The sequence below is a fragment of the Chiloscyllium plagiosum genome, chromosome 25 (genome assembly GCF_004010195.1).
Source record: "Chiloscyllium plagiosum isolate BGI_BamShark_2017 chromosome 25, ASM401019v2, whole genome shotgun sequence".
NCBI lineage: Eukaryota > Metazoa > Chordata > Chondrichthyes > Orectolobiformes > Hemiscylliidae > Chiloscyllium > Chiloscyllium plagiosum.
In genome coordinates, this window is record NC_057734.1 from 23,125,902 (window position 1) to 23,153,042 (window position 27,141).

Below are 27,141 nucleotides of genomic sequence, written 5' to 3' on the forward strand. Positions count from 1 at the left end.
AACCTCATGGCCTGGCACATTCCCCACTCAACCATTACCATCAAGCCAGAGGATCAACCCTGGTTCAATGGAGAGTGCAGGAGAGCATTGCCAGGAACAGCATCAAGCCTACCTGAAGTTGAGGTGTCAACCTGGTGAAGCCACTGAACAGGACTACTTCTGTTCCAAACGGCTTAACAGCAAGTGATAGACAGAATTAAGCAAACCCACAACCAATGAATCAGATCTGAGTTCTACAGTCCTGCCACATCAAGTCACGAATGGTGGTGGATGATTAGACAACTCACTGGATACGGAGGTTCCACAAATATCCCCATCTTCAATGATGGAAGAGCCAAGACACAGTTGGAGATACTGGATACAACAAGGGCTACAGACCCTGGAAACATTCCGGCAATAGTACCAAAGACTTTGCTCCAGAGCTTCCCCCCTCACCACCCTTCCACTCCCAACCCCCACTAGCCAAGCTGTCCCAGTACAGTTACAACATCTGGCATCTACCCGATAATGTTGCAAATTACCCAGGTATGTTCAGTACATAAAAAACCAAATACAGCCCTTTCAGTCTACTCTCGATCATCAGTAAAGTGATGGAAAGTGTCATCAACAGTGCTAACAAGCTTCACTTATTCAGCAATAACCTGCTTAGTGACACTCAGTTTGAGTTTTGTCAGGGCTACTCAGCTCCTGACTTCATTACAGCCTTGGTTCAAACATGGCCAAAAGAGCTGAATTCCAGAGGTAGGGTAAGAGTGACAGCCCTTGACACTAAGTGTGCCATTAAGGAACCGCATTGGAATCAATGGGCATCACGTGGTTAGAGTCATACCTGGTACATAGGAAGATGGTCGCAGTTTTTGGCGATCAGTCATTTCAGCTCCTCAGAGCAGTGTCCTGGGCCCAATCATCCTGCTGTTTCGGCAATGACCTTCCCTCTATCATAAGGTCAGAAGTGGGGTTGTTCACCGATGATTGCACAATGTTCAGCACCATTTGCGGACTCCTCAGATCCAGAAGTAGTGTATGCTCAAATGCAACAAGATCTGGACAAAATGAAGGCTGGAGCTGATAAGTGGCAAGTAACATTTGCACCACACAAATGCCAGGCAATGACTATCATCAATAAGAGACAAGCTAACTACCACCCCTTGTTACCATCACTGAATCCCCTACTATCAACATCCTGCAGGTTATCATTGACCAGAAATCAACCGCACTCACCACATAAAGACAGTGGCTACAAGAACAGGTCAGAGGCATGTAATACCGCGGCAAGCAGGTTAGGTGAATTGGTCATGCTAAATTGCCCATAATCAGGGGTGAATATGGGAATGCGTCTGGTGGGTTACTCATCGGAAGGTCGGTATGGACTTGTTGGGCCGAAGGGCTTGTTTCCATACTGTAGGTAATCTAAAAAAAATCTAAAAAGTAACTCACCTCCAGACTATCCAAAGCCTGTCCACCATCTACAAGGCATGAGACAGGACTGTGATGGAATACTCCCCACTTGCCTGGATGACTACCGCCACAATAACACTCATGAAGCTTGACACCATCCAGGACATCACAGCCTGCTTGATTGGCACTACATTTATAAATATCCACTTCCGATGCTCAGGGGCAGCAGTGTATACTCTCGACAATTTGTGGAAATTCACCGAAGATCCTCAGACAGTACCTTGCGAACCCAGGACTGCTTTCACCTAGGACAAGGACAGCAGATATATGGGAACACCACCACCTTCAAATTCCCCTCCAAGGCACTCACCATCCTGACTTGGAAATATATTGCCGTTTCTTCATTGTCATTAGGTCAAACTCCTGGAATTCTCTACCTAATGGCATTGTGGGTCAACCCACAGCAGGTGGACTGTAGTTGTTCAAGAAGACAGCTCACCACCTCCTCAAACTTCTTGAGTGTTGTTGGGGCTGCACTCATCCAACTTCTCAAGGCCAAGTGGGGATGAGGAATAATAATGCTGGCCAGCCAGCAACACCCACATCACCAGTGCAGTTGCGGTAAGATTTCCTGACTTATATTCCAACCCGCTTGAAATGAGGGCCAACATTCCATTAGCCTTCCTGAATACCTGCTGCTCCTGTGTGCCAGCTTTCTGTGTTTCATGCAAAAGTCACTTTGTATTGCAGCTTTCTGCAATTTTTCACCATTTAAATAATACTCTATTTTTTGTTCTGTCTTCTAAAATAAACTTCACATTTGCCCGCATTACAAGCCATTTGCCAATTTTCTGCCCATTTAATTAAACAACCAATATCTCTTTGCAAACTGTTTATGTCCCTCTTGCAAGTTGCCTTCCCCCTAGTTTTATGTCATACACACATCTCTAGTTTCTTTCTCAGTCTTACTATGATGTAGAGGTACTGGTGTTGGACTGGTCGACCAGGTCCATCACATGACACCAGGTTATAGTCCAACAGATTTATGTGAAATCACAAGCTTTCTGAACGCTGCAGGTGAAGTGACGAAAGAGCAGCGCTCTGAAAGCTTGTGATTTCAAACAAACCTGTTGGACTATAACATGGTGTTGTATGACTTTTGACTCAGTCTTACCAGTTAACTGCTTGAGACATTTTGTGCACAGTTCACAGTTTATGAAAAGTAAGGTAAGACAGATATGGATTAAATTTGCCTGATAAGTAGGTACAATTGCTGCCTGATGGCATTTTAAAGATTTGTAATTTTGTTCAGGTGACCTTTGTGCAGTAGGATTTTTTTATCTATTGGTAGACCTGAAGCCTTCCATCTGTGAAAAACACTGCTTGTGGGCATTCCATTAGATACACACAAATATACGGTCATTTAATACATTTTAGGTTTTCTTAGGGCATTTTATAATTCGAGCCTATTTTTGAGATTGGCATCTGTGAAGTGTATTGTAAATTGGGAACCCTGGAACATTGCTTACATCTTCTACACACGTGTACACACAGAGGCACAGATTAATGACATTAATAAACAGCAATTCAAAACATTTCAGTAACTCATTATCGAAAAGAAATAAAATCATATTGGTTTTGTAGATACCACCTCTTGTAGTTATTTCTGCTTCAATTAAAATATATTTAATTCAGTGTACATCACATCAACATATTCTAATAGTGTAAGTGCTGAAACGATGATGTTTAGACTTCTCCAACATGTTATGGACTTGGCCAGACCATAATTTTGCAACTTGTTTCAGTAAGCGTACAGTGAAAATTACCTGGATTATGTTAGCGAGGTTGACTACCAGGTTTAAAACAGACAAAAAAAAAATTCACAAAATTACACAATGAAACACAAAGAATAGAATAAAAAACCCCCACAGAACTCAGTCTATCCAAACTAGACTCAAGTATGCTGTTCCGAATATACACAACAATAAGCAAATTCCCTTTAAAAACCAGTAGAAAACCAGTATAACCATACTTACAGGTTAGAATTAGGAGAGAGAGGGTTTCCACACAGCTCACTGTTGAACTCCCAACCAGTTCTGGACTGAACTAAACTGCTCAGCTAGAGAGCTGACCACTCCCCTTTCTTTATACAGGTCACTTCTAAAATATGACCACTTTGGTCTGAAGTCTCATCTGTTTGCGCATAAACAAGAAGGCCCCTCAATACACTTTAATCTCTGCACCAAACCAGACTGTTCGGAGACCAGCCTGGTTTATTGCACCTTTAAAAAAAATCAAGGACAGAGTCTCCTTGAGCCAAGGAACGGCTTTTTTAAAAAAAGGAACTACCTTTGTGACAAACACCTTCCCAATTAACCAGTGAATTAACTTAGTGAATGCAAGTTGTCATAGAGTCATAGAGGCTTACAGAATGGAAATAAGCTCTTTGACCCAACTTGTCCATGTCATCCAGTTTTCACAATTAAACTATTTCCATTTGCCTGTGTTTGGTACATATACCTCCATACCCATCCCATCCATTTACCTTAAAAAATATTTCTTAAATGACAAAATTGTACTTGCCTCCACCACTACCTCTGGCAGCCTATTCCAGACATTCACCACCCAACTGTGTGAAAAAACTGCCCCTCTGGACCCTCTCACCTTAAACTTATTTTTAGTTTTAGACTCCTTACCATGGGGAAAAGCTGCTGGCTATTTGCCTTCCCTACGCCTCTCATGACTTTATAGACCTCTGTAAGGTCACCCCTCAGTCCCCTATGCTCCAGGGAAAAAGGTCCCAGCCTATCCAACCTCTCCTTATAACTTAAACTTTCCAATCCGGGTAGCATCCTAGCAAATCTTTTCCGCACTCTTTATAGCTTAATAATCTCATTTCAATTCTAGTTTTGCCAGAAAAGCTTTCCCTAAGTTTACACTGGTTAGAGCTAAACTATTCAGTAGTTAATGTGGGAAATGGAAAAGCTTTTCCAAGGCTACCACTCTGAATTTGGAGTTATGGCACAGCTTTGGAACTCTGTTCTTGATAAAGAACAAAGAAAATTTACAGCCAGGAACAGGCCCTTCGGCCCTTCAAGCCTGAGCCGATCCAAATGTACTGTCTAAACCTGTTGGTCAATTCCTACGCATTTCTAACCCTCTGCTCCCGACCTACTCATGCATCTGTCCAGATGCATCTTAAATGAATCTATCGTGCCTGCCTCAACCACCTCTGTTGGCAATGCATTCCAAACGCCCACCATCCTCTGTGTGAAGTACTTGCCGTGTGTATCCCCCTTAAACTTTCCACCTCTCACCTTGAAAGCATGACCTCTGGTTATTGAATTCTTCACCCTGGGAAAAAGCTTGTCTCTATCCACCCTGTCTAAACCCTTCATGATTTTGTAAACCTCAATCAAGTCCCCCTCAATCTCCTTTTTTCTAGTGAAAATAAACCTAACCTACTCAACCTCTCTTCATAGCTAGCACCTTGCATACCAGGCAACATCCTCGTAAACCTTCTCTGCACTCTCTCCAAAGCGTCCACATCCTTTTGGTAATGTGGTGACCAGAACTGTACACAATATTCTAAATACGGCTGAACCAATGTCTTGTACAACTTTAATATGACTTGCCAGCTCTTATACTCAATACCCTGTCCAATGAAGGCAAGCATACTATATGCCTTCTTGACCACTCTATCCACCTGTGCAGCAACCTTTAGAGTACAATGGACCTGCAACCCCAGATTTCACTGCCCATCAACTTTTCCCAAGGGTCTTCCATTCATTGTATAATTTGCAATAGAATTAGACTTGCCTAAATGCATCACCTCATTTGTCTGGATTGAAAACCATCTGCCACTTTTCTGCCCAACTCTCCAGTCTATCTATATCCTCCTGTATTCTCTGACAGTCCCTTATGCTTTCTGCTACTCCACCAATCTTTGTGTCATCTGCAAACTTGCTGATCATAGCAACAGTGCCCTCTTGTAGATCATTTAGGTATATTACAAACAACAGTGGCCCCAACACTGACCCCTGTGGAACATCACTGGTCACCTTTCTCCATTTCGAGAAATTCCCTTCAATTACTACTCTCTGTCTCCTGTTGCTCAACCAGTTCTTTATTCACCTAGCTAGAACACCCTGCACACCATCTGACTTCACTTTCTCCATTAGTCTACAATGGAGAATCTCACCAAACACCTTACTAAAGGTCATGAATTGACATCAACAGCCCTTCCTTCATCTAACAACTTGGTCACTTCCTCGAAGAATTCTATTAAGTTGGTAAGGCACGATCTCCCGCATACAAAACCATGTTGCCTATCACTGAGGAGCTCATTCTTTTCTAAATATAAATAGATCCTATCTCTTAGTACCCTCTCCAGCAACTTCCCCACCACCGACGTCAGGCTCACTGGTCTGTAGTTACCCGGAATATCCCTACTACCCTTCTTGGACAAGGGGACAACATAAGCTACCCTCCAGTCCTCCGGCACCTCACCTGTATTAAAGGATGCCACAAAGATATCTGTCAGGATATAAAATGACATTGAAAATGCTGAAAAAATGTTCCATCTCCCAGCACAACAATTCTTCAACCTGAGGACTTCAATGATTCAAAGAAGATAAAGTAAACTTACAGGTTGCCAGATCTTTAGAGATTCCTCTGGGAACATTCATGCCCCCAGCTCTATCATCTGTGCCCCGTGAGGCTGCTTATATTCTAAATTCAGACTCCTTGTGCTGAAGCACGTGTGTCTGGTAAAGACACAAGAGTTCACTTCTGTTTTCATCAGCTCATGTCTATTAAGTCCTAATAGCCAAAGGAGAGGAAAAATGAACAGAATCAGTCTCCTGTGGCTGATCACAGGTTCCGGAACAACATTTGATAGTCCCGCAACAGAATCAGATGGTCATGTTTGAACAGCAAACTGTAAACAATCCTAAAGGTGCAGTCAAATGCAAATGCAGTAAATGTCGAAAATGGAAATGTAGCCCAATGTGTTTGCGCTGGCAATTTGTACGAGTTAGTTAATTCATCCCACTCCACTCCAAAATCACGGTACCAATGCCAACCCTTTGAAATCCTATTAATCTGACAACCAGCCTCTTTTTCTGTAGGCCTGCTAATTTTTTTTTCAATGTATATCCAACTCCCTTTTAGACGTTATTATGGAATTTGTACAATCCCTTCTGGAGTTTAGAAGAACGAGAGGAGATCTAATTGAGAGAAAGTGAGGACTGCAGATGCTGGAGATCAGATCTAATTGAGGTATATACGGTGCTAGAGGGGATTGTCAAGGTCACTGTAGAAAGGATGTTTCCTCATGTGGAAAAATCTAGAACGAGAGATCACAGTTACAGGATAAGAGGTAACAGATTTCACATAGAGATGATGAGGAATTACTTCCTTCAAATGGTTGTGAATCTGTCGAATCCATTGTCCCAAAGTGCAGTGGATGCTGGGACATTGAGTAAATTTAAGGAAGTGATAGATTTTTAATTAATCATGGAATGAAAGGTTATGGTGAGTGGGCAAGAAAGTGGAGTTGAGTTTGAGATAAGTCAAATGGTAGAGCACGCTCAAGGGACTGAACTGGCTTCTCCTGCTCCGGGTTCTTATGTTCTTTCATGATGTGGAGGTGCTGTCGTTGGACTGGGGTGGACAAGGTCAGAAGTCACATGACACCGGGTTATAGTCCAACAGGTTTATTTGAAACCACAAGCTTTTGGAGTGCTGCTGTTTAATCAGGTGAAGTCTGATTACATTCCTTCAGAAAGTGCGTTCTGGATAATAACATGAGAAACAAAATATGTTGCATCACAAGAATAATAGATCAGGATCTGAAAATATGTACACAACACAGCTAGAGTAGGAAGGAAAACTCACATTTACAAGAAATGAATGAGAAGTAGTCACAATCAGGTCAGGCAGCCATTACGGCTTGATTCTAAAATCTTCACAAGTCTTAAAATGCAACTACTTTCATCACATCTTTGGCTTCTTCATAAACAATAGAAAGTTAGTAACTCTGGATTTACAGATATTCATTTCTAGAATTTCATTACTGGTTGTATGTTAGATGTCACAGTGTATAATGTATAAAAAGCAAAAATTTATGTCATGAATCAATTGGGTTGTCTTTTTAATTGCATGCTTTAAACTCTCAAAGTTTCCATTCAGCTACAAACTCTCATAACTGGAGACTGAATCTACATTTATATTACTTTGTTATTTGTCATATCATAAACTTTAATCATGGCAATCTTAGCAAGTTTATTTTGGGATTACTACACAAGCTGCTCTCTGTGTGATCCAGCTGCTGGAGCCAGTTTTGCCTAGTGTCTGACGAAATGTCATATAAAAACAGTTTGAGGCTGGAGTTATAAATTTTCTGTCTCTCTCTGGATACCAGGACCTGAAAATGCAAAGGTAAGCACGGACATCTGTGTTAATTGTGTGATTATGTTTAACAAGCTACTGCAGTGGTTTATCATTGCCTACTGCAGATGGTTGAACTGACAGTCTCCCATATTCTGACACTGGATTAGAGTAGTGCTGGAAAAGCACAGCAGGTCAGGCAGCATCCGAGGAGCAGGAAAATCGACATTTTGGGCAAAAGCCCTTCATCAGGAATAGAGGCAGAGTGCCTGCAGAGTGGAGAGATAAATGAGAGGGGGGTGGGGGTAGGGAGAAAGTAGCATAGAGTACAGTAGGTGAATGGGGGTGGGGATGGAAGTGATAGGTCAGAGAGGAGGGTAGAGTGGATAGGTGGAAAGAAAGATATTCTGACACTGCCTACCTCTGGGGTAGGTTGGAATGATTCACAAGTTGATACTCAACCTGTTTGGTCATGTTATGAATCCATCAAATCCCAGAGAGGGATTTGAACTCACAGCCTCTGCCTTGGAGGCAGAGATGTTACTCAGCATGCCACATGACTTCCTGAGGGTACTGTAATCCTCAGGATGAAAACAATCTGGTGACTTTCTATAAAGAATCTCACACAGAAGCATCTTAATTATCTTGATAATACTCCACCCTGCCTCACATGATTCTATTCAGAGAGAGAATCATGTAAGTCATAGAAGTCTATTGAACAGAAAAAAAAGCCCTTCGACCCAACAAATCTGTACTTTCAAAACATACAACATTCCAAATAGATATTTTCTTAATCAACCTGGTCAGAAATGTTATTCAATACTACTGTAGTAGTCGGGACTTGAACCCAAGCTTCCTGTTCCAGAGGTAGGAACACTACCACTACATGGCAAAAGTGAGGATTCCTGCTGACGGGCTTTTGCCTGAAACGTCGACTCTCCTGCCCCTTGGATGCTACCTGACCTGCTGTGTTTTTCCAGCACCACACTCTTGACATTACCATGACATCCCGAGAGCTCTCTGTTCATTGGGGTCTCCTATATCACCAAAAGACATATAATGACAAATGTCCACCCCTCAACTCAGGGACAATTAATGAAAAACCAAGTGGCCCAGTTAAACCAAACTGCATGCATGAACTAAATACAGATATTGTTCTCAGTATCTGGTGCCCAGGAGTGCCCTTTGAGCAAACCAGTGGGCACCAAAAGCTCTTATTACCAGGTTCCCAGGCATACAGGATTCCATCTATTATGGCTGGGCACATTTCTGTAAATCTCACGTTAAACAGTCAGATGTTATTCCCTGTAACTAATACATAGAATGCTGGAGAAACGCAGAGAGAAGCAGAGGTAATGTTTCAAGTCCAGTAGGACTCTTCTACAGAACACTACTTTCTAGAATCGGTTTTGCTTCTTTCCTCTCAGGGTGTAATTTTAAAAAGAATGAAGGTAGCTCATCCCGTGTGTCTGCTTCCCTCACTCTCACTGAATCCGGGGATCTGGAACAGCTGTTAATTGGACTGACTGTGATCTCGGGAATGTCAATGAGCTGCACGTAGTGGATCATTAAGCTTCTTATAAATATGCTCTGGCCGCCGCTGTGTAGTTAATGGCCTCAGCTTCTCCAAAACAAACATGTTTTCTCTCTGGGCTTTAGGGTTGTTCCTGTTGACTACTGCGATGGGCCAGCAACAGCCAGGTCCTTTATGTTTCTGACTTGCAGCATCTACAGTTTGATATTCCTCTCTTCCTCCCTGTGTTGTTTGTAATCCTGAAGTGGTGTTTCTCGTTGCTTCAGGTCTCACTTTTTTTCTCTGTGCATTTCAGATCTTCAACGTGGGATCGCTCACTTTTGCGGCAATTCGACCCTGACTGTGTATGTGTCGATGGATTTCTTCAGTCACTTGGATGCCACCGCTTTCCGTTTAGGGAGTTGTCCTCCTAGTGCCCACTCTCTAGGGGAGCTCAGCTTCCAGTATGGGTTACAGGATTGTCGAGCTGGCAGACTGGTGGGTGACACTGTCCTGCCCTTCAACTCTGTTTGGTTATGTGCTGGTTCAGCCCTGACTTGTCCTCTCTCTTTCTCTCTCTCTCTAGGTGACTGACAAGGAGGTAGTTTACTGGAACTACCTGAAGTACGTGTCCAGTCCAGCCCCAGGAAAGCAAGAGTCACAGTTCAACACACGCCTGGAATGTCGCTATCCAGTGTAAGGATCTAACCCAGCCTGGAATTCTCCCTCGGCACAACGTTAAACCCAAATCCCATCACCTTCCTCTATCACAATGTTGAAGCTGTGAAGTATTTTGTCGGTCGCTTTAACTCGAGCTCTCCAGAAACTTTCTAAATTCTGGATTGAGAACTAGTCCAACAGTATTAAGACAAGACACTTTTCAGATACTCTTCAGTCACTTACTTTTGACTGTTGACACTTCTGGATTCTCCGTTAGTTGAGAGCTAGAGTCATGATGACATTTTCCTGTGCCCCTTTCCCAGTTTGAAAGGAAGGTTGGGCCAAAGACTGGAGTTCTTAAATGTAGGGTCAACGGTGGGACATACTGCGTTAGTTGAGAAACTGGCCTACTCAGGCTACCAGCACTGTCAGTGTAAACGTTCAAGGGCTATTACAGAAAAGGGAACTGTCTCTTAGAAAGAAGCCTAAAAGGAGGACTCTCCCTCTGACTTGAGGAAAGCATTGAACTGTGTAAAGATGGTGGCAGGTCTAAGTGACTGATTTCACTATCAAGGTGCAGTGAGCATTCACTGCTTTTTTAACTATTTAAAGGCTGTGTTCACCTAGAGAATCTATAGTACATAGGAGAAAATCAACAAATTTTACCTGTCATTAGTGGACGCAAACACTTTTCTGACTGCTCTGCATCAAGAGATGAAAGGCAGACGACTGGATGACTTTCGCTCCAGGAATAGTGGACTGACCAGTGTTAGTCTAATTGATCATACTTGCAAATGATCTAATACTTACACTTGTGTTAATTTTTCAAAGCTCCCCAGATTTGGGCAACTTTTATCAAACCAGCAAGTAGCAAATCTTCCAAGAGGGAAGGTGAAAATCAGAGGTTGGTCAGTTTGTGGGGAAGGTGTCATAACACTACATTCTACTACCCCAATGTAGTGTGGGGGGGTCTCATGGTAATTGGTAGGTGTGGGAAAATTTCCTCCATAAAAAAGAAACTTTCACCAACTTCATTCCTTTGTTCAGAATGATATCCTCTAAAGAACCTCCAGGACACGTTAAGGTTACTGATGAAGTTTCACATCAGATGCTATTGTGAAAGGTGTATGGTGACAGATCAATTCATGACATGGTTGGAACATGGGACTGGGATATCATAGCAACTACAGAAACATGGCTCAGGGATGGACAAGACTGGTAGCTTAATGTTCCAGGATACAAACCCTATAGGCAGGGAGGTAAGAGGAGGGAGTGCCTTTTTTTTTTTTGAAAAGGGATAGCATTACAGCTGTAGGGAGAGCATATTCCTGGAAATTAAATCCAGGGAAGTTATTTGGATGGAACTGAAATAAGAAAGGAATGATTGCCTTTATTGAGATTCTATTATAGATTCCCCCCTGACCCCCCCCCCCCCCCCACCAATCAGAGGGAAATTGAGAAACTTGTATGGTGATCTCTTCTATCTGTAAGAATAGTAGGGGATTTTAACTTTCCAAGCATAGACTGGGACTGCCATAGTGTTTAGATGGAGAGGAATTTATGTACAAGACTTTGTTGATTCAGTATGTGGGTCTAGCTATAGAGAAGATGCAAAACTTGACCTACACTTGGGGAAATAAGGCAGGGCAGGTGACTGAGGTGTCAGCAGGGGAGCACTTTGGGACCAGTGACCATTTTTTAAAAATGGGGATGGAAAAAGAGGGCAGATCTAAAAGCTGAAGTTCTTAATTGGAGGAAGGCTCACTTTTTGGTATTGGCAAAACTTTCAAAAGCTGATTGGGTGCAGATGTTAGGTAAAGGGACAGCTGGAAAATGAGAAACCTTCAGAAATAAGAGTCCAGAGACAGTGCCTTTCTCTTAGGTTGAAAGGCTGGTAGGTGTAGAATACTCAATTTCTTTAGTCACTGAGGGTTTCCTTAAGAAAAGGGAAACTTATCTCTGTATAGATGAGCAATCAAATGAATACTTAGTTTAAAGGTTTTAGGAGTATTCTTAAGAGGGGAAATCAGGGCAAAGAGGTGAAATAACTTTGGCAAATAGGGTTAAGGAGAATCCAAAGGATTTTGACAAATCCATTTAAGGACAAAAGGGTAACTGAGAATAGGACCCCCTCAAAGATCAGTAAGGCTGCCTTTGTGAAACTGCAGGAGATGAGGGAGAGTATTTTGCATCCATGTTTACAATGGAAAAGGACATGAAAAATATAGAATAGAGACATCATGAAAAATCTCCATATTGGAGGAGGAAGTGCTAGATGTCTCCATGCACAAGTGGATAAATGCCCAGGACCTGATCAGGTGTACCTGAGGACTCTGGGAAGCTAGGGAAGCAATTGGGGCCCCTTGCTGAGATACCTGTATCTTTGATAGTCACAGGTGAGCTGCTGGAAGACTGGAGTTTGGCCAATGTGGTGCCACTGTTTTAGTAAGGACCAGCCAGAACTATAGACCAGTGAGCCTGACATCAGTGGTGGGCAATTGTTGGGGAAATCATTAAGGACAGAATGTACATGTATTTGGCAAGGACTGACTAGGGATAGTCAACATTGGTTTTGCATGTGGGAAATCATCTTCAACTCCTTTTGAGAGAAAGAATTGAGGGCAGAGTGGCAGTCATGATCGGACTTCAGCAAGGCATTTGACAAGGTTCCCTATGGGAGACTGGTTAGCAAGGTTAGATCTCATGGAATAGGGAGAACTAGCCATTTGGATACAACTGGCTCAAAGGTAGAAGACAGATGAAGGGTTGTTTTTCAGACTGGTGGCCTGTGACCAGTGGAGTGCCACAAGGATCAGTGCTGGGTCCTTTACTTTTTTGTCATTTACATAAATGATTTGTGAACCCAGGAGGTATAGTAAGTTTGCAGATGACTCTAATTGGTGTAGTAGACAATGAAGAATGTTACCTCAGATTACAACAGGATCTTGACCAGATGGGCCATGGGCTGAGTGGCAGATGGAGTTTAATTTAGATATACATGTGCTGCATTTTGGGAAAGCAAATCTTACTAAGACTTGTACACATAATGGTAATGTCCTTAGGAGTGTTGCTGAACAAAGACCTTGAGTGCAGGTTCATTGCTCCTTGAAAGTGGAGTTACAAGTAGGATAGTGAAGGAGACACTTGATATACTTTATAGGTCAGTATTGAGTACAAGACACTGGTTATCCCACTTTTGGAATAGTGTGCAAATCTGGCCTTCATATGAAGGATGTTGTGAAACATGAAAGGGTTCAGAAAAGATTTACAAGGATGTTGCCAGGGTTGGAGGATTTGAGCTATATGGAGGTTGAATAAGCTGTTTTCCCTAATCAGTCTGAGAGGTTACCTTGTAGAGATTTATAAAATCGAGGGGCATGGATAGGATTAATAGACTCTTTCCCTGGGGTCAGCAGTCCAAAATTAGAGGCCATAGGTTTAGGGTGAGAAGAAAGAGGAGACTGAGGGAAAACCTTTAATCAGATGATGCATTTATGGAATAAACCATCAGGTGGTGAGGCTATTGCAATATTTAAAAGGTATATGAATAGGAAGAGTTGAGATGGGCAGGTGGGACTAAATTAGGTTGGGATGTTTGGCATGTCTGAACAGTCTGTACTGTACACCTGCCTCCATGACACCAATATGGGTAGGCTAAACCAGCAAACATGCATGAATAGTCTCTGGCAAAAAGTGACAAGTGAGGTCTGAGCTAGAGCTTTGACTTCTCTCAAATTGCCTGCCTTGAAGGGAGTAAAGGCAGATTGTGAAGCTTGCATTACAAAATGGGTAAGTATCTTTAAGATGCAACCATAAAAGCATACTTGTGCCACCTGGCACAGTCAGTCACTTGAATATGGCTGTTTCTTAATGCCATTCTCCTGCCTGCTTCCTCTAACTCCTATTTAGAACTAATCTATCTTCAAGACAATGATTTGGACCCATAGCTGTGTGACAATGGGTTTAATGATCTGCCCCTGTTGGTTGAAGATCATCCTTGACCAAGGCAGTAGATAAACTGGGGTCAGTGGGCAAATATGGAATAACATGCAGGAGGATGTAGATGTTTAAGTTGGCATGTAAATTAGGACAGCTGATAGAATGCTGCCTCAATACCTGAAGGTGATGCCTTTGTTAACAAAGGTATTGCTGAGACCACTGTCTAGCAGTGCTGTTTTAGAACAAATTTGGTTGAGATTTCAGACTTTCATGAAATGAATGCTTTGTCTTCAGGATTGCTTGGAGCTGGATTTGTTTGCACTGGATTCTGGATTGAGGGGTGTTTTGATTTTTCTAGTATTTAAGATCCTGAATGTTCTTGGTGGGTGGCCATGAAGAGGATACACTTGGATTCCAGAGCTAAAATCCTGTTTGAAAAGTGTCCTTGAAGACATGGAACTCTGATTTCAGCTATAGAAATGGGATTATTCTCAAGGTAGAGAAATTGAATCCTTCTACTGAAGGTAGATTTTGATCTAGAATTCAACTCCAGATGAGTTTGAATATAGTGAATGGTAGGACATGCTTGATGTAAAGAGGCTTGCTTTGGATGTTCATGTCTATTGTCTGCAGCAGAGGCCTGCAATTCTACTATAGTTAATGCTCTTCTTTCTTTAGGGAAGAAGCACCTGTACCTTTGACGACATTTCCATTAACTGGTTTTCTGGTTGGAGATGGTAGACTGGTCTTTACCATGAAAATCATGACTGGTAAGATTCTTACATGTAGTGAACAACAGTACAACATTTGCAGCACTATCATGTAGCCTTTCCATTGTGAGACATCAATTTTCTTCAGACTGCCCTCAATTAAATGGCAAATTGATCTCATAGTTTGCTGGCTAGCCTTTTGACTTATAACTACACTACCTTAAGGTATTGTTCAAGTGAACTTAATCAGTTTTTAATATTTGTAAATGATTGCTTAGTTCTCCACATGGAGTGGCTGACATCTTGTCAATAACATAACTGGATGCTTCTTTAACTACCAAAAGTGGTCTCTCCCAGAGCAGAGATGGAGTAAAGCCTGCAATCCATCTATATACTTAAGCAGTAAACTGCTCCACAATTACTAATGAGATTATCATGTAGCAATAGCTGCATGAGCTTGTGCACTTATGCAACCAGTGCAAATTGCCCAATTAATGTTTGTGAACAGTTATGAAATCTTGTACATAATACACTTTTTTCTTCTCCTCTCTACATAACCCATGTTTTCAATATACTTTGATTTGATGTGAATGTTTATCCTATCTGTTAAAGATTTCAAATTAATCTTAGTCACTTGTCCTGCAAATCTTTATTTACAATCATACACTTCTATGCTATAACAAATCCAAGATTTGGATATCCTCCAGCACCTGAATCTTCCATTAAATTGGCCACCACAACTTGCCACATTACTGTTTGATCTACTCAAGAGTACTATGCTGACAAGCTCCTTGATTCATTGATTTGATTTCCAAACATCAGCTCAAAGGCTTGTCTGCAAAGTCTTGCAGGTAGAACATTAATGAGCTCTAATGAGTAGTCACTAGTGGTTCCATTGTAAACATTAATGCTTTGTTTGAACTAGTTGCCTGAACTTCAATTATTATAGCCCAGAGGAAGCAGTTTGGTCTGTCAGCTCTTTACTAGGCAATCCACCTGGTGATCTGTTTTCCCTGTAACCATACAAAGGATCCCCTTTAAAATTCAATGTTTAAGTGCAATTAGTTGTCACTGCACTCGCATGTGCATTCCAAATCTCCATTATATGCTCATGTTGTACTCATCTAGTTTACTAGTCACCTATTTTAAATGGGTGTCCTCCAGTTTCCATTCCTCCAAGAGAAACTCAGTTCTCACATATCAATGTCCAGCTCCAAGAACACCCACCTTGAATCTCTTTCAAGGGAAAGCAACCCAATGCCAAAACAAGGCCACTAACTTGAGGAACAACACCTAATATTCCACTTAGATCTTACTGCCCAATGGCCTTAATATAGAATTCACCAGTTTAAATCTGCCCCACCTTTCCGTGTCCAGCCTTCCCTCTTCCTGCCTCCTTGTCTAGACCTAACCCATATCTTTCTGGCTCTGTTCCACTGACCAGTCACAAACTTACCTGCATCCACCTCTCTCCATCCCAAGCCCCCCCTCCAGCCCTGACCAACTAAAGTTTCCTGCTTCTGTTGCCTGACCTCCAGTGCCTTTCCAGCTTGACTTTTTTGACTCTGACTCTACCAACTGCCTACATTGGTTCAAGGTATAAAATTCCATTCTAATATAGACAATATCACTTAATATCTCTGTCCTACTAAACCTGGTTTTCTTCGAGCTACAAAGTCAGTCTCTGCATGTAAGACCTGTTGAAATAACTTCTCAACTTCTGGTTCATCAGTCAGATGTACAGCATAAACAGAGCCTCTAGTCTAACTCATCCATACTAATGAGATCCAAAAAAACTCATCCCATTTGTTAGTATTTAACATCTTTTCCCCACCCCCCCCTTCCAGATGCCTTTTTAAATGTTTGTAATTGTACCAGCCTCCATCACTTCCTCGAGCAGCTCATGCAACACCCATACATGAAAATGTTGCCCCCTCTTCAGGCCTCCTACATTCTGGAGTATGTGGCCACCATCTAGTCAGTCACATGTTCAGACAATAAAATCTAACTGTCATTAATGTTCTGGCTAATTTCCAATTCGGATTCCAGACTAGACACTGCCAAATTTCCTTCTGGAAAAGTAGGTACTAGCTCTTCCCTTCAACTTACCATTGCCTTGGTTGGCTACAACACTTTCCTTTACCACAAGGGAAAGGGATCCTTTCAATTCTGATGTATGTTTTGCTTTGGGGTTCGAGCAGAACTTTGTTTACTAAAATATTGCAGAGGATGGTGTAACTCAGTCACAGTAAGACAGTTAGTGTGCAGTTATTTTGACTTGATCGTCCCATGTTATGCTGCTCATCTATTGTAGATACCAAAGACTAAGTTTAAACTTAGAATTAGTAAGTAGTTAAAACATCACAGCAAAACAGCAATGTACTGAGGTTACAGGCCTTAATTTAAGTGGTTTTTTGTTGTAACTCTTTTATTCTCTAGTCCAACTATTGAAATCTCTGCTCCAATATTCAAGTATCAATATTCAACTAATTGATTCAATTGCCTTTATTTGGAGAAATGTTCAATTTGAAACTTTGCTCTTTAACAGTGGCACAGCAAGTCACTACTGTTTTTAAAATATATTAAAAGCCAAAACCTAGTTAGACTAGACATCTCCACCTATAGTGGGGAGTATAGGCAAATCCTGAGACCCACCAGAAAGTGGAACTGAACTTTCCTATACTCAGATTAGGCAATGGAAAATCCTCCCTTTTTTTGGTGACCAATCTGAGTTTGTTTCCCAGTCTAATCAATGGTCTCCCACTGACTCTGCAAACATTAACAGTAAGATTTTACATTAATGCTGTTGGCTTTGAATGTTTCACTTTTGGCTGCACTGCTTGGGTCTGGCTAAATACTTCAGTGCAAACCCTGTTGCTACACCCTTCAGACCAAGATCCTTTCCACTGGTTTACCAAAGTGAGCAATCCTCCTCTGATCTTCCCAATAGATCTGCTTTTCTAAAGATCACCTTGTAAACTGAAGTACACTTTCCTTTTTAACTTAGGAACTCTAAAACTCCATAAATCTCTACCATCAGCATGATCAAACTCTCTCCACTCAAGTGTAGACCTTGTGCTGTCTTGCTTTGTATCTATTTTCCACACTTAGCCACACCTTGAGGCTATACCAGTATTTAATAATACTACATTGTTCTTTTATTCTACCCTGTTGTAAAGTCCAGGATGTTGGCATTTTAATTGTCTTTATCTTCAATTGTCCAATCCTAGTTTCTTTGCTCCTGCACAGTGAAAACTATGCCCTTGCACTATTACCTTTTTCCTACCAAAATCAAACACCCCTCTATCTACTGCTTAGCAACCTGGATGTTAATTGGCATGAACATCGTCATAGTTCAAATATTTACAAACTTTTTTGAATTGAAACTAATTTGTTTAAAACTCTCTTTCTAAATTAGGAAGAGCAGAGGTCCTAACATCAATCCTGGGAAGTTACTAAATCCTCCTGAGACATGTTCATCACTCATACTTAAGCAAGTTCCTATCAATGTTAATGTATCTTATTCCATATGCCAACTAAAGTCTATACTTCAGGAAGTAACTTTAGCCAAACATTGTACATTAATAGCATTACCTGTCTATACTAGCCTACACTAAATTTGGTGAAATGCAACTTCCCTTTACTAATCTATTCACCTTTGTTGCAGATGATTGGAGTGCTGAGAGGCCAGATACTCTATTCTTCCTGGGAGCTTCTATTAACTTGGAAGCATCTGTCATGGCCACATATCATCAAGGCCTCCATCTCTATGTAGATGAATGTGTTGCTACTCCAACAAACTCTTTAGCTGAATCTCCAGTGAATTACACCATCATAAACAACTATGGGTATGAAACAAAGATTAATGGTGGTTTTTAGAAAAATTAACTTGTGTAGGTTAAAGTTTGTTTCCCCTCTTCTTTTTAGATGTCTTGTTGATGGAAAAACTGGGAATTCCAAGTTCTTGCCCAGAATCAAGGAGTCACACCTTCGGTTTGTTGTGCAGGCATTTAAATTCTCCAATCTGGAGGGTACTGATGTAAGTCTGGGAATAAGTGAATTGTGGCTTTAATACTTTCATCCTAAACCCAACATAAGCAGTTAATTTTAATCAAGTGGTGAACAATTAATTGGTCATGTGTCCCTTGTTCAAAACCAAAATGGTTTAACTGGACACTGATCATCTCCACATCAAATGAAATCACAAATGATCTCCACCAACTGATCCTTAACCAGTCACTTTTCTTTCCAATGTGACCACTTTTAGGTCAAGTGGACAGACTTGTTTAAAGTTCTCCAATTGTAGTTTAGTTGCACTTTTAATTAAACCCATTCCCTTCCAGTGTAACTTATTTGGAAACCTCATGGGTAATTTTAGCTTTTTAAAAGCTACCTTGAGCCATTAAAGGCATTGAATAATCCAATCCACTGACCATAGGCTGAAGTTGTAGTATCACTTCAAGTTCTAGTTGGTGGGAATGTTGTAAATAACACTCTCAACAATTCACTTTTTACAGATCTATATACACTGTAAAGTTACAGTAAGGGACCCAACTTGGAATGCACATCAGTTGCACAAAGCATGTTCATTTGATCAGCAAACTGAAAGGTGGGTAGCAGAAGTTACTTGACTTCATGCTTTGTTTGAAGATTTTAATGAGCAAGTTTGATCAATATGCTAGTAGAAAGATGGATCAAAAATGAATCTAGTTTCTAATCTCTTTACACTTCATGCTTCCCCAACTCTAACCATCAGCACTTCCTTCTTTCTTCCCCCCCCCCCCCCCACAACACATCCATACCATTCTACTTCAACAATATCTTAAATGGAAAGTTCTTAATACTGAAAGATGAAATTGAATCACTTAGTGAATTTGAATCCTAGCAGAGTGCTGAGCTTTTCATTCCTCTGGAAATGCATGACTGCATCATAGAGTAGAGTATGGAACTGCACCCCATCTTTTCAATAGTTTAAAAATCATTCAGTACAATGAAGTGATGTTTTTAATCTCTCCTTTAGATGGCAGCTTTTGGATGCCCCATTGCAAAGTTTCCAGTGTGACTGTTGCAACACAATCTGCCAAATGCGTCACAAAAGAGGTAAAGATTTTATGTCTGTTATCTGGATAGATGCATAATATATTACAACTTGGTGTTTGTTTTAATTTTTTTTCAGAATTAAAAGCTGGTGTTGTCAGCTTGATTAAAGTTGGTCCAGTGAAAGTACACTAGTTGAGATCCAGAACTTCAGGTAAGATTTAGTTGTAAATTTGAGTATCTCTACTTTGTAGGAGAAAGTGAGGACTGGAGATCAGAGCTGAAAATGTGTTGCTGGAAAAGCACAGGTCAGGCAGCATCCAAGGAACAGGAGAATCGATGTTTTGGGCATGATCCTGAAAAAGGGCTCATGCCTGAAATGTCAATTCTCCTGTTCCTTGGTTTAAAAAGTCTACAAGTAGAGATAGCATCCAATGAGACTTGATCTTGATCCTTACATCCAGCCTGTCACTTGACAAATGACAACCAATCTAGTTAATTTGCTATAACAAGTTTTAGCAGCAGCATCTAAAGAGAAATCTGTTACCCATATTTGGGTCCAAACCCTATAACCTTGCCTTGTCTTTCTATTTTGTGAAAGCTACTAAAATATCTATCTAATCCTGACTTCTCTCCCTCCAATGTGCATTAGATGTTTTTGGTCTTTAGATAGATAGACTACTAAATTTCTATCTAACAATCTTTTACAGATGAGTTGTACTTCTGTCTACCCCACTATTGGCTTGCTTCTTGGGAGTCCTGTTTCTAAGCCTGTACAAATAGAAGATCCAGCATACACACTAGCTGGAGAAGAGATTACTGAAGCAAGTGGATGAGATTCCAAAATAAAACTACATTTTGCAACTTGTGCATGGTTTCAAATATTGACTGTTTATTTATGTAATAAAGCCCTAGACTACAGTAAATTGTATCCAAAATGCCATATTCACAGGCAAAGGATGATTTAAAAGCACTTATTGAAAATGACAGGTTGTGTTCAGTTAAGATTGGAGCAAACAAGTGCTGTTGTAATAAGTTTGAATTATCACTTTTGTATGGAAGGAAAAATCTCTTGGGTGGAGCATCAATTCAAAGCTGGCTTTAGCCTAGCCATTTTCCTAATGGCATAGCCTCCTCAGAGGCTGAGGGTTGACTTAAAATTAGATAAGAAACCCTTTTTTTAGGTGCCTGTAGGTAGTATTTAGATGAGACCAGGCAATGCCCACCTTGACGACATGTGTCAATCTCATTTAGAGACAGAAGCGTGCAAATTCCTATAGTACTGACCTGCAAGGCTACAAACCAGAATCTCAAGTCAGTCAATGATCTGCTCAGTCAGCAACTACAGAAGATGGTCCAATGGCCTCTTGGGAGTTCCATAACTCCCTGGTTCTCACAATCAAATATAATTGTAGCTTCAATTGCTGCTAGCTTGAAGTAGAGTATGAAATCAACTACCTATTCATATACAGGTTATTAGATTTTAAAAAATGATTCAGTGAAGTGACTAGGAGCTAGGAATTTTTAAGTATATAATTTGATGACTTTTTTAACCTGTACTTTCCCCAACAACTCTCTCCCAAACTTGGACTACAGCTTTCTTAAGATCTCCTCCTATACTGAATCATGGCACTACTAAAAACTTACCCCAAAGCATCTAAGTCAGAATTTTTTGTTTGGGCAATATCAAATCCCTCCTGAAGATCCATATGCTTAATCCTTAAGTTAACTTTTCACTTATTGCAATCCATTAGTAAGACATTCTAGTCAATGCAGTCTATTCTGCTAACATGGGCTATGTTGGCAACCTTTTGCTACCAGTACCAGACTCTAGTTCCTGTATTTTCTGTTCTTAATTCAAATTCTCAATTGTAGATTGTACTAATTAGTTTGTAATCAGTACAATCTAATTGGCATTTCCCAAGGCTGGTTAATCTATGCCCCTCATTGTCAGACAGTTGTGGAGGCAAGTCACTCTAAGACAGGCTTTTGGTTGAGGTTCAAATTTATCAAAACTAGTGCCTGTAGTTTTTGTTTCCAAAATATGGAGATTATTTTTCAAGTTTGTCTCCAATGCAGTATTTTTGTGCAGGTTTATTAACTCCACTAATTGGACCAATTCACTAAAATCACCCTTCAACAGTTTTAGGATCCCCTTACCCAGGCTTAAAGCTCTATTCAGCTCCATGCATTTGCCTTAGATGTGACCTACTAATATTAACCTTAGCACAGAATCTGTCTAGTCATGGGCAGCAAAAATACAATGCACTTTTAAAGACTGATTTAACTTAACTGGCAGATCTGCAGCTATCTCCATTCCTGCTGCCTCCTCCATCACTAATTAATCAAAATAGCAGTCTACAGCTGGGTTTGTCCTTGAGGGTGTTAAGGAATACTGGGACAAGCTGTAAGGCAAGGAATCCACCATTTGGGAATATTTTGTAATCAATGGCAGTAATGTCCTGATCTGACATCGTACAGAATCTTTGAAGACTAGTTGTGTTTACAAAATGCAGTCAAGAGTTGCAATTACCGAGATGAGCCTGAGTGTTTGAGTTAGTCTCCTAATTGCGGAAGATCTCAAGCGATTTTTTTTTTTTTTTTTTTTTTAAAAAAAAAAGGGATCTAAACTGCACTCAGTTCTCACTGTTTGAACTGGGATCACTAGATATTTTTCAGTTCCCAACTTCTCTATCACCATCTGTCTCTCCACCCCAATTTTTAAATACAAAAAAACCTATTGCAGTTATGTTGTGAAATTTCAAATGGTTTGACTTTTGGTCATCTGGATGGAAAGTCTGTGCGTGTACACCAATCAGTCAGGGAGGCAATGACCGAGTGCTATTGGGCTGGACTAGTCTAGCAACAATGAGACCAAGGTTCATCACAGCACATGGTGGAATGTGAATTCAGAATCTGGAATCAAGTGTCATGAATATTAAACCACTGACCAGTCTCAGAAAAACCCATCTGGTTCACTAATGTTTTAGGGAAGGAAATTATTGGCCTACCTAAAGCAAAGTTAACTCCACAGCCATCTGGAAAATTGGATGGGAATAAATACTGGCCCAGCCAGTAAAGCAGAGATCCTGTGATTTTCAAATGGGAACCTCTAAAACCAGCTTCAACCAACTGTCTGTATCATACTTGAGTTTGTCTAGCTTTGAAACTTTTAAGGAACAGTTTGGCAGTGGAGGTCCTGGAGATCTGCTTTCTCTCTTGGAACTTGAAGTATTAGTTTCTTCTAAATTGGCAGATGTATTTTTCCTGGGCTTGTAATGACATATCATAACTTGTGATGAAAAGTGGCTTAGATAGTGGTCTTTCCTGGACTTTATTGATTCCTAACACAAGGAGTCATATAACTGACACCCCCTGCTGGCCATGCTGGAACTGACAACAAAAACTGTCAGTCACCTTCTGTGGAGTCCAAGGTGCATACTTGCCAGAAGAGGTCAGTGTACATTAATTGAAAATCATACCAGTTTATAATTACTTTTCAATATAATAGCAAAAGTACAAGCATTTAGGTTTGTCTCCTGGGCAAGTGTTCCTAAAATAACCAGTGACTGGTAGCAGAGGAAATCTGTTCCCAAAGCAAAATATTGCAGATAGTGCAAATCAATGCTGGAAAGATTCAGTAGGTCATGTAACATCTGAGACCAAGTCAAATTGTTTCAGGCTCACGACCTTTCATCACAACTTCATTTCTCCTATCTCCACAGATGCTGCTTAATATTTCTGGCACTTTTGATTTTTAACTGAAATCTCTTCTTTTAAATTCACCCCCCACCCCCGCCTCCCATTTCAAACCTCCCCTGCAGTTGTGGAGGTTCACTAGAAAAAGTAAGATTTGCAATGTATAATGTTGACTTCCTGAATCTAGTATTCCTACCAGGCATATCTCTCTATATTATGTTAACACTAACTGAATATTGTAGTTGTTCTCTTATTTGACTTGCAAAATTAGAAAAAAAAATCTCCATCATCCTCAGGCAATGTGCAGAATAGAATGCATTTTCCTGATGGTGTCCATCCAGCCTTTCAACGGCTCCCTCTGTTTCAGAGAGAGCCAAATTAAAATGTTTCATTGTTTTTATTTTACATTTATGTATCCAGTTGGTGTTTTACCATTTGTCAAGTTACCTAACTTGTTTTGTTTAACCATAGTTGTTTATCAAAAATTTTGTTTTTTTCTTAAAGTTTGTTCTGCTAAAAATAGGTACACTTACATACTCCAATGTGAATTCCATCACTGAATTTTTTTTCTGTTGTTAATGATTTATTGCAAATTAGTTCTGTTACATGACTTGTGCTTTAGTGTAGCTGCAAAATTGACATGTAACACTTGACCCAAGTCTTTATTGAAACATCAGCTTTGTCATGAACTAAAGTTCCTCTGGGAATCTGTCAATGCCTGCAAATTTGAAGTATATTTCCTTGGGCCTGGCTATATCCCATCTAACTTTCAACCTATGTTGTAAAAAAACCTAAGTTGAACAGTTTCAGAGTATTTGTAAGTGCCACCTAAACAGGATAAAGAATTTAGTTTATAAAAGGCCTTGCTAAGGATAGAAGCAAGGATGCTTCCTTATCACAAGCAGGGAGACCTTTTGGGGTAAGAACAATGCTTTATGTATGTGCTACATAGGAAATGAGTAAACTGCATCTGATTGAGATCCAAGATGGTGGCAGTCTGAGTGGTCTGCTATGCTGGACTTTTGCCATACCCCCAGGCAAGGTAGACCTTTACTCCCCCTCCCCTCACCAACCACCCCCAGGAGAAAAAAGTGCTAATTTAAACTTGCTGACCATCTGGAGCTGCTGAAACTGTCTGTGACAGCTTTGATTCCAAAATGAAAACTAATGAAGGAAAGGGGCCTAAAGGAGTACAGCAGGCAGGGCACTCCCCTACTGCATCAGGGGTGCCTGCAGCCAGTGCTCAAACTCCTGGGGCGGCCCCTTTGGATCTAATGGGGCAGCAGCATTTACTCTGAGTTTGCCAAACTCAGAGAAGATTGAAGCAACAGTAGAACCACTATCTGCCACGCTGAAAAAGCATGAGCAGGAAATCCAACTACTGGATCGAAGAATGGAGGCAGTGGAGGAGAGCACCGCGGCATCCGAGACCATGGCGGAGGTCTCGGGAGGAAGGATCCGAACCCTGGAAGACCAGGTTTAGGTCTTTCAGGAACAAGTCAATGATCTGGAAAATAAAAATAGGAGAAAAAGGTATACGGCTCGAGGGTCTTCCAGAACGCGAGGAAGGCAAGGACCTCGTCGGCTTCCTGGAGAAGTGGCTCCCAAAGTTCCTGGGGCTGGAGTTGGAGTCGGGCCTGGTGAGTGTGGAGCGGGCCCACTGGATTGCAACGCGCAGGTCCAGGTCAGAGCCGTGCCCCTGCGCGGTCCTAGTGCAGCTCCTGTAATACAAAGAAAAGCAGTTAGTGATTGAAACAGCAAGAAGACTGGGAAGAAATTCACAGGCTTTAATGTACAAAGGCTCAAAGATAATGTTTTTTTTCAGGACTTCTCAGGAGGCCTAATTAAGAGAAGGGCATATGATGAAGTCAAGAAAGAATTAAGGGACCTGAACACTTAATAATCCTTGAGGTACCCAGCCGTGTTGTATTTCACCCATGGGGGGAATGGTATATAACTTTGACTCTGCAGAAAAGGCACACTTTGAATTCTTTAAATTAAAGGAAGGGGAGGGGGCATCGTTGCAGACAATAGTATGGGTTTGTTTTATTGCCCCTTCTTTTCTCTTCTCTCTCCCCTTTTTTTTTCTTGTGGTTATTGGCTTTACACGTTCAGCCTTGATGTAAAACCGGTATTGGTTTATATATCAGGGCCCTTTATTGCATTGGGGGTGACTATACCTGTGGTTAAGATGAGTGGAGGTTATGGGGGGTGATGGGCATCCATTGTTAATGCTCAAAGTAAATAACAGGTTTTCCTCCATTTGTGAATTGCCTGGGGCTAGGGAATGGCATCAGCTAGAGGGAGTTAAGATGGTAGCAAGGATAGGGAAAAATGCCCCCAGTGGGGAAGATCTCTAGTGTTTTGGGGGTTATTTGGGTGTTTGCTTCAGTTAAATGTTGTAATTTTTTTTAGTTATAATGTTTTTATAGGAGTTGCTTTTAGACTTCATAGCGTTAATGTCTTCATCGCCCATCACACCTCAGATAAGCTTCCCCTTCTTGGGAAACCACAGGCTGCCCTAGATGACCATGGCTAGTGATTTGTTCAGATGGTGCACCTGGAATAAAAAAGGGAGCCATTCCCCTATTAAAGAAAGAAGGTTGAAGGAGCAGTGCTCTGAAAGCTTGTGCTTCCAATTAAACCTGTTGGACTATAACCTGGTGTTGTGTGATTTTTAACTAAAAGAAAGGAGGTGTTTGTCAAGCCTTAGGAAGGAAAGAGTGGACATGCCCTACTGCAAGAGTCGCATCTAACTGATAAGGAACATCTACAACTGCAGCAAAGGGGTTATGACCTTCAGCTCTAAGAGTAGAGGAGTGGCTATACTGGTAAGAAGGAACCTCCCTTTCCAGGTAACAGAGCAAATTAAGGATGAGCATGGACGGTTTATCATTCTTAAAGGTCTAATACATGGAGAAGATTATGGCGTCTTAAATGTATATTGTCCCCCGGCACACCCTTTTAAATTTGTAATTGATGCAGTTGCTAAATTAATGAATCATGGGGTGTGCTGCATGATTATAGAAGGGGGTTTTAATTGCCTAATAGATCCAGAGATTGACAGAGTGCCAAGAGGCCTGGCAGGTAAGCAGTTGGTGGACATGCGTGAGGAGTTGGGACTAATGGATGTGTGGAGGCATCTTCATCCTAATGAAAGAGACTTTACTTTCTACTCCAACCCACAAAAGTGCCATACACGAATTGACATGTTGTTTTATGCCAACTGATGGTTTGGACATAACATTGGCGTGCAAAATTGGGAATATATCTGTCTCAGATCATGCACCAGTGTTTTTAGATGTAAAAATCAAGGGTAGTGGAATGGATGCACGGCACTGGCACATGGACCCATTTCTGTTAAGGGATAGCAAATTTGTTGAGTACATCTGAAGAGAGTTCAGGGTACCAACTCAGGTACGGCCAGTAATTCGGCAATGCTTTAGGAGCCCACTGAGGCATATTTATGAGACTTGACCACTTTGTATCTGTGACTAGGAGGCAGAGGGAGGAGCAACAGCGGAGGCTGGAGGCCCGGCTGCAAATGGCTGAGGAAGTATATTATAACAGGCCCTCTTTGGTCAAGTTGCAGTGGGTCACAGCTCTCCGGGTGGATGTCAACTAATTGCACACATGTGGCAAAAAAAGAGGTCTCCTTTGCTAAACAAAGACTGTTTGAATTTGGAGATAAGCCAGGAAGATAGCTGGCATATTTGGCTAGGAGGAAAAAAGCTTTCCAATCTATTATGTCTGTTATAGAGAAGGCTGGCATGGTTACCCATGAGTTAAAGAAGA

General features: G+C 41.1%; 1 protein-coding gene across 1 annotated transcript; it reads left to right on the forward strand.

The window, feature by feature from the left end:
• Nucleotides 1-9,379: 9,379 nt before the first annotated feature.
• LOC122562467 (zona pellucida sperm-binding protein 3-like) lies at nucleotides 9,380-20,515 on the forward strand. Its single transcript, XM_043715306.1, has 10 exons — nucleotides 9,380-9,489; nucleotides 9,618-9,799; nucleotides 9,888-9,997; nucleotides 14,579-14,670; nucleotides 18,278-18,458; nucleotides 18,538-18,649; nucleotides 19,128-19,219; nucleotides 19,631-19,710; nucleotides 19,787-19,861; nucleotides 20,358-20,515. The coding sequence occupies exons 1-9, from the start codon at nucleotides 9,426-9,428 to the stop codon at nucleotides 19,840-19,842; spliced, it is 969 nt and encodes a 322-aa protein (XP_043571241.1). The 5' UTR covers nucleotides 9,380-9,425; the 3' UTR covers nucleotides 19,843-19,861; nucleotides 20,358-20,515.
• Nucleotides 20,516-27,141: the final 6,626 nt, after the last annotated feature.

What these genes read in the sequence shown, in the direction of transcription:
- LOC122562467 (XM_043715306.1), top strand. Translation starts at nt 9,426, where the DNA reads ATGTTTTCTCTCTGGGCTTTAGGGTTGTTCCTGTTGACTACTGCGATG. An exon ending in TACCATGAAAATCATGACTG is followed by an intron (nt 14,671 to 18,277) that starts GTAAGATTCTTA and finishes CCTTTGTTGCAG; the next exon opens with ATGATTGGAGTGCTGAGAGG. An exon ending in ACCATCATAAACAACTATGG is followed by an intron (nt 18,459 to 18,537) that starts GTATGAAACAAA and finishes TCTTCTTTTTAG; the next exon opens with ATGTCTTGTTGATGGAAAAA.